Here is a 7,736-nt window from a genome sequence, read left to right as displayed (position 1 = left end):
GTGTAAATATTCATGTTGAAAATTTAACAGCTGGCTCTTGGGATCTAGTTGGAGCTCACTCCAATACACCCTTCCCTTCAGTCTATAAGGCCCCTCCAAGTCACCATCCCATCCTGTCTCCTAAGCCTCTCCACATACTAATGGCATTCCACAGACTTAGAACAGATAGCGGACTGAGACAGTAATTATAGGAGCTTAGGGAGGGTTGAGGAGACTCCCTTCTCTGAGAAGCCCAACCCCTGCCCCTCTACTTTAGGACTTCAGACACCTTCACTAAATCACTGGGTACAGAGGAAACAAACAGCTCCAGTCAGTATTTTAATAATTTCTCCCCACCTCCCACCCTTCCAAGGGCTGTTCTTTTGTAAGGAAAGAAGGAAGAGGCTCAACCTGGGTTTCGCGTACTTATTTTATTTAACATGTTGATAACTGTATTTCGACAAAATCAGTATCCTTTGTAATCCTATTTTATTTTGCACATTTAAAAACATGAATTCTGGGGAGGGGAGTCCATAGGCTCTACCTAACTCTCGAAGGAGACCTTGACCCAAGAAAGGTGATGACCCATTGCTAGGGTGCCGGATTGTGTACTTGGTTGCTGCCTGAGAACACTCTCAAAAAGCTCAACAGCTTTGAAGATAGAAAGCCAGCCAGGATTTCCTGGGTTCCTGTCTTTTTTTGCTGATGCATTCACCCAATAAACTGACAAGCCAAGGAAATGGGCACACCTGTCATCACAGTCTAGTAGGATCACAGGAGCCCAGATCCAAAGCTGTAAGGGACCTCAGAGACCATCTAGTTGAACTCCCTCATTTCACAGATGAGGGAACTGAGGTCTAGGGGGTTTAAGTGACTTGCCCAAGGTCACCCAGGTAGTAGTAAGTGGCAGGGGCAGCATTCGTACTCGGGTCCTCTGAGTCCAGAACAGCTACTGTCACTCCATTTTCTGACTGGGTTCTGCTTTTCCCCTCTTGGTACTTTTCTCCTGTTTCTGCTTCCCATTGGGCGTAGAGTAAGGCTTCCCCTTGGGCACCCGATACTTGTTCTTTTGATAGTAAAACAGGTTCCTCTGGAAAAACCGGGGAATGTTGCCCTGATATAGTAGGACTGCCACAACCATCCCTGGAAAAAAGAAGACTTTATGAGTAGTCTAGGGAAGCCTGTAAACTCACTATCCAGCTTGACTTAAAAGGCACTGTACCCATGCAATGCAGACCTCCCCACTCCAGGCCTCCCTCCAGAGCCTCACTAGGGCATGGAGAAGACCTGGGATTCTCAAAGGCTAATGAAACTTAGAGACCACCAGCCCAGGATGCCCAGCCAAGCTCAGCAGGTTCCAATGATGGACTGGATTGCTCATTATTTGAGCGCCAGCCTAACTCAATTTGGGGAGGCTCGTAAACAGGTTGGGCATTTTTGGTCAAACAGATCATCAAAGCCACATGCAAAGCCATCGAGAGATTACCACTATCATCTGCAGTGACAGAGGGAGTACCCACAGAGGTGTTAGCACAGATCCGGCCTGAAAATACTGAGGTAAATGCACGTGTAAAGGATACCATCACAGAATTATTATCAGGAGCTGAAGGCCGTCTACAGGCCATCTAATCCAATTACCTCATTTTACAGATGAGGACACTGAGGCCTAGGGAAATTAAGTGACTTGTCCACAGTCCTACAGGTAATTAGCATGACGTCAGGCCTTCCTCCAAGGTTTCAGTGTACCTTACGTGGCTTTACTTTCCCATGAGTTAGGTCTATATTTTAATACTTCAAATCATTATTTAATATTCAGTTTGAGTCATTCCATTTTGTTCCTTATTCATTTACTAAATAGTTAAATAGGGAAAGGTGGTGAAATTATTACTCTAAATAAGGTGCTAATCATCATGTGCCTTTTGCTCTCCATGACCCAATGAATCTAAAGATTAAAAAGATTATAGCTTGTTGAAATGAAGATGCATCCATATATACACATACATAATAATTACATGTACTTATATGTCATATATAGTCATCATATATACTGATATGTGAACTTACACATTCATATAGCTATTTATATATAGTCATATATGTACTTATATATGAACTTGTGTATATATATATATACATGTACATATTTGTTTTATATAGTTGTTATACATATTTGTATATTTAGTCATAATATATACTTAAACATGAACATTTGTATATATTTACACATATTTATAGTCAATACATATGAACTTGTATGAACTTTTACATCTATGCATATATGTGTTTACATAGGATATATTAACTTTTATGTATATGTTCACATGTTTATTTTTAGCATCACTGTATAAACATACATGTAAACTTTTACATATATATTTACATATAGTCATTATATATACTTATATATGTATAAATTACATATATTTACTTATATAGTCAAAGTATTACATGGACTTATATATACATATATGTTTTATATTGTTATATGTTCTTTTATATATACATATGTATTGTCATCTTAAATAACATCTGCCCTAAAATATCTCTTACTATATGGTCATAGAGTCATTCTATTATTATGCTGGGTTTGGAACCAGAGGATGTGGTCTCAAATCCTGATTCTGCCCTTACTATCTGAGTGGCTTTGGGCAAATGACTTCACCTCTCTAGACCTCAGTTTACTCATCTGTAAACAATAATACCAACAATAATAATAGCATTTATATGACTCTTTAAGGTTTATAAAATGTCATCTAAACATCTCATTGTACTCACAATAACCTTGGGGAAAAGGTGCTACTATTATCTCCATTTTATAGATGGGAAAACTGAGGCAGACAGAGGGACTTGCCCAGAGCCACACAGTCTGAGGTTGGATTTGAACTCAGGTCTTCCTGACTCCAGGTCTAGCACTCTATCCACTGTACTTCCTGGTAGCCTCCAATTAGAAGGTTGTACCAGATGGCCTCTAAAATTGCTTCCAGTTCTAAACTTGTGACACTCACATTGCCAACTTTGTCCTAAACAGATTCAAACCTGTAGACTTGATCAATGGTGTGAAATGGACCCCTGACTCCCCTTAAGCTTTTCTTACCTGTGAGAGGGCCCAAGCAATAAACCTGCGTGTAATCCAGTAAAGTATTTCCAGAGCAGTGAAAAGTCACAGCGGATGCTAGAGCAGGGTTGAAGAAGGCAGAAGTGAATGGGCCAGCTGTGGAAAGAATAATCCAGAGTGACGGCGTTCCATTGGTTTTAAGTAGCCTCTCCATGATACTATCTCAAAGGATGCTCAGGCTGCAGGGGCCCTTGGAAACTGCCCCTCCCTGCTGCTTGAAAAATAGCCATTTTAACTAACTTGTAAAGATCATTTCAGACAATTGTGGTTTTGCTTCTTCTTCCAGCTGGCACTTAGGTAACGCCTACAAAGAGCAGGCCAAAGTCTCTCTAGTGAATCTCATCCACCTCCCTGTAGTCCTGGCTGGAGAGTTACCATGAAGAGGCAAAATGTGGAACTTTGTAGAATATTGTCCTTGGCCCCATCGATCAATAGATAACTCAAGAGAACAAAGCTGGTTCTGAAGTACCCTAGTCTACTAAGCTGCCTGAGAAATCCTGTTTTTTTTTTCATTTGGTCTTTCACCCTTTTTTCTGCAATACAAGAAACTAGAAAGAAAAATGTTTGATTGTACAACATTAAAAGCAACCAGCCTATCTCAGAGTATATCCAAACCTACAGTCTAAAAGGAAGTTAAATTTCTCAGCCTTAGAAGACTGTTCTCTGATTCTTCCCTGAAAAGTTCTAAGAGGAACAGAGTTATGAACTCCAACCCTTCTTTCCCATATAAAACTGTACTAACCTTGAGAGGGGCAACATGACAGTTATACATAACATAATAGCTTGAGTGCTGAATTTGAAATTTGGAAGCCTGGGTTAAAATGCTATGGCAGACATTTACTAGCTGTGGAAACAAGTCACAAACTCTCTTAGACTCAATTTCAGCATCTGTAAAATGGGGGGTGGAGGGAGAGGATGTGTTTATATTTACATTAGCAGTAAGAAAAAGCACTTTGCGAATCCTAACAGAGTACACAAGCATGAGTTTTTGAATTATCCTCTCTTGACCCACACAATTAGCAAGCAATTAACAAAATGACTCTGTGATCTAGGTTTGTGTTCACCAGGGTTGATATTTATTCACGATAGGGGGTTGCAGTAGCATGTTCCTTGCATTTTTCAAGAAGGGCTAGTGGACTTGGGCTCATCCTTCCATTTTCTTTTATATTTTATAATACTATGGATACCTTTGCTATTAGGCCACAATTTAAATGGATAACCTTAGAGGAAAGAAGCCAATTAATCTAATACTATAACTTTGGGGAAAGTTGTATTCCTATTTCTTAGACATAAAATGGCCTAATTGAAAGAATACTGAATATAGAGTCAGAAGGGATCCAGATATCCCTCATACTAGCTATGTGACCTTGGGAAAAGCATTTAACCTTTGTGGATTTAAGTTTCCTTACCTGTAAAATGGAGATAGTTTTTGTACACTGCATGCCTTACTTCACAAGGCTACTGTGGGAAAGACACTCTGCAAACTATAAAGTGCTGTAAAAAGACTAGTTATTTATTTTGTATGGGCACACCCCTTTAAGAGTACAAGGCAGCTAGCTGGTAGCACAGTGCCAGAGTTGGAATTGGGAAGTCATGAGTTCAAATCTGGCCTTAGATGCTAGCTGAATGATCCTGGGCAAATAACTTAACCATCGTCTGCCTCAGTTTCTTGGGGATAATAATAGCATCTACCTCCCTTGGTTGTTGTGAGGATCAGATGAGATAGTATTTATAAAGCATTTTGCAAACCCAAAAACTATATACATGTTACCTATGATGATGATAACAATTCATTATAATAATAACATTTATTTAGTGCTTAGTATATGCCAGGCACTACTAAGTGCTTTACAATTATTATCTAATTTGATCCTCACAGCAACCCTAGGGGCTGGAGGTAGAGAAGGGGTAGTTGCTATTATTATCTTTACTCTACAGATGAGGAAACTGAGGCAAACAGAAGTTAAGTGAGTTGCCCAGGGTCACGTAGATAGGGTCTGAGGTTACATTTGAACCCAGGACTTCCTGATTCCAGGCCCAGGGCACTATCCATTGTGCTATTTTAAAAAGTAGTGAGTTGGCTCTATTTTTCCGTGTGTGGGGGGGGGGTATGTGTGGATGGACAGATAGTTAGATGTATATGTGTGTATGTTTGACCCCCTCATTTTACAGACAGGGGAAAATGAGGCCCAGAGAAGTAAAGGGATCTGTCCAAAGTCACACAAGTAGTAAGAGGCAGAAATGTGATTGGAATCCAGACTCTCTCACACCAAGTCTAGCATTCTCCATTCTACCAACACTGCACTATCTTATCATTAACAAGCTAGTAAGTAATTTTATAGATTTTTTTTAGTCCCTAAACCAGGTAACTCTAACTTAGCTCCCATTGTTTTCCCTTGTCCCTTAGAGTTATCCCACACTTCCTACTTGTTCTGATGCTGTAATACTACTATCTGATTTCCTTTTCCTTCTCCCTCTGCCTCCTCCACCCCCCAAAGTATGGTCTGAATTTTTAATTAAATTGAATAAAAAACTCACTTGGTTTGGAGAATTTCATGACATCACTTGAAGTAACTGAATCGTTCTCACACATTCTGAAACTAGGGCTGTGATTCACTCCACCAAAAGCTAAATAAATGTAAGAATTGGTTCTTAGCCCCCTCTCCCAAATGGCAAAACAAAGCTCAACAATTTCAAAGACTCCCTGACCTTCTTTTTCTGACTCTCCCCATTACACACCATTATATACACACATGCCACTTCCAACTACCTCTTGGTCCCTAGCACTATGCCCAAGAAAACAATATAAAACAAATGGCTAACCAAAAAAACAACTAAAATTCTCTTATTTCTTAAGATACACTCTACTTGAGTTTTGTCAGAGTAGCTGTCTGATTTCTATTAAGTACTGACTATTTAAATGAGTGCTTCTTTTCTCTCCAGTAAAGTAACACTGCTTCAAGGGATAACCTTCCTCCCTCTCTCCACCCAACCTGGACTCTCAAGGAGAAAATTCTCTCACCTGTATAAGCCAAGATGGTGACAATGAGAGCCACAGCTGTCACCCTGTAGATAAAAAAACTGTGCTGAAATAGGAGGAGAGTTAAATGGAAGAAGAAAGAACAGGTGGCTTCCACCAAGGTGCCCTGGCCCACTGACGTCCGCAGGGAGGAGCTGCAATCTCTGGCGATCAGATTCTGGATTAGATGGAAATCTGTCAATTCCCAAGACCAATAGAGATTGGTCAAAATGCAGCTAGCCTTCATCCCCAAAAAATGAGCCAACAGTTTGACAGCCGTAGTCAGCAGAGAGGATTCTACCATCAGGAATTCCTGGATGGACACAGCTGGGTTGGCAGATGCACCATCAAAAGACACCCCGTGGACCAAAAAAAGCAGAAAGAGAAGAGTTAGAACCACATCTGGGCCAAAGCCGCCTCCCCAGGGCCCAATCTCTACTAACATCCTTAGTTCCAGGCAACATGCACATAACTGGAAGGCACTTGCCAGCTCCCCAGCAAAGCTGCTGTAGATTTTCTGTGGGAGAAACATCTTGGAAACTCTTCTAGCCCCTTCACAGAAGGTCACAATAACAAAGAAGAAGGAAAGGGAGACGTTCAAACCAGCCATCCAGGAATCCTCACTAGCTAGTAGAAGCAAGGGAGTGTCTAGACTGGACTAGACAGGAAATCAGGTCAGAAAACCCCACCTCTTTTAACATAGAGGTGGATATTAAGCTAACGTGGCAAAAACTAACATTCAGGTCCATAAGGTCAAGGAGGCTGGAAGGAAAATTCACATATGGCAAGAAGCAAGCAATGCTCACCCCCAAAATATTTTTTCTCATCTACAATCCCATCAGCCACTTGATCTTCAAAAACTTGCTTCTCCTTCAACTAAAATGTTTCAACAGTGGAGAGCTACCTGTCAGAGAGGTATACACAGACACAGGCTACCCAGATGAGTGTTCGTGAGTCACACCATAGTAACTGTCTACTTTTTCTTGTGCTGCCGTGGGAAGATCAGAAACAGCTTGCTCAAAGCATCGTACATCCAAAGTTTACTCATGGTACTTTCATTCATTTCAGCCTCCTGGACTGTGACTCACCTCTGACCCTTCCTGAAATGATGAGAATATGATTTTGACGCAAACACCGATGTTAGTGAATACTAGTTTTATGGAAGGTAGTATATGAACTCTTTCATAACCTTGGTGTTGGGAGACAAGACAGACTCCTGTTAATTCTGTTTTAAAAAGCCGCAATAAAACTATGCTGTAACAAAAAAAAAAAGCTGCTTATATTCAGATGGTGCTTTGTAATCTATAATGCACTTTTCTCCTAACAACCTAATGTGGTAGGCAGTGTATATCTTTTCACTCCCCTTTTACAGACAATGAAACTGAAGCTAAGCAATATGCCAATGGTTCTTTTAAATACAGAACTGAGTATGATATGACTTTAAAAAGTAAAAGCGTTTAGGAACAGCTAAAATGAGGTGCGAGAGGAAGAACCAACATAGAGGAATTAGATGGGAAAGGAGGGCTGGTAGTTCTGGAAACCTACTTTCATCAGGAATGAGTTCAAAAGGGAACAACCCATATGTATCTAGAAGAGTACAAAAGTCTTCTAAATCCAGAAAGA

At 40.4% G+C, this 7,736-nt stretch overlaps 1 protein-coding gene across 2 annotated transcripts in view; it reads right to left on the bottom strand.

Annotated features, from left to right (window-relative positions):
• Positions 1-391: 391 nt before the first annotated feature.
• The window catches only part of PAK2 (p21 (RAC1) activated kinase 2), a 109,208-nt gene continuing 101,863 nt past the window's right edge, over positions 392-7,736 (bottom strand). The window contains exons 15-17 of one of the 2 annotated variants that reach the window (XM_078146759.1): positions 6,117-6,160; positions 3,074-3,190; positions 392-1,122 (exon numbers count right to left, since the gene is read on the bottom strand). In XM_078146759.1, the coding sequence (XP_078002885.1) occupies positions 846-1,122; positions 3,074-3,190; positions 6,117-6,160 (438 nt within the window). In that variant the 3' untranslated portion in view covers positions 392-845. Of the gene's footprint in view, positions 1,123-3,073; positions 3,191-5,632; positions 5,723-6,116; positions 6,161-7,736 lie in introns of those variants that run through there. The other variant, XR_013482974.1, reaches the window with a different exon arrangement.

This window comes from Phascolarctos cinereus, unplaced genomic scaffold (genome assembly GCF_003287225.1).
Source record: "Phascolarctos cinereus isolate Bilbo 61053 unplaced genomic scaffold, phaCin_HiC Scaffold_726;HRSCAF=1367, whole genome shotgun sequence".
In the NCBI taxonomy this organism is placed as follows: Eukaryota; Metazoa; Chordata; class Mammalia; order Diprotodontia; family Phascolarctidae; genus Phascolarctos; species Phascolarctos cinereus.
This window is presented reverse-complemented; position numbering and strand designations above follow the sequence as displayed.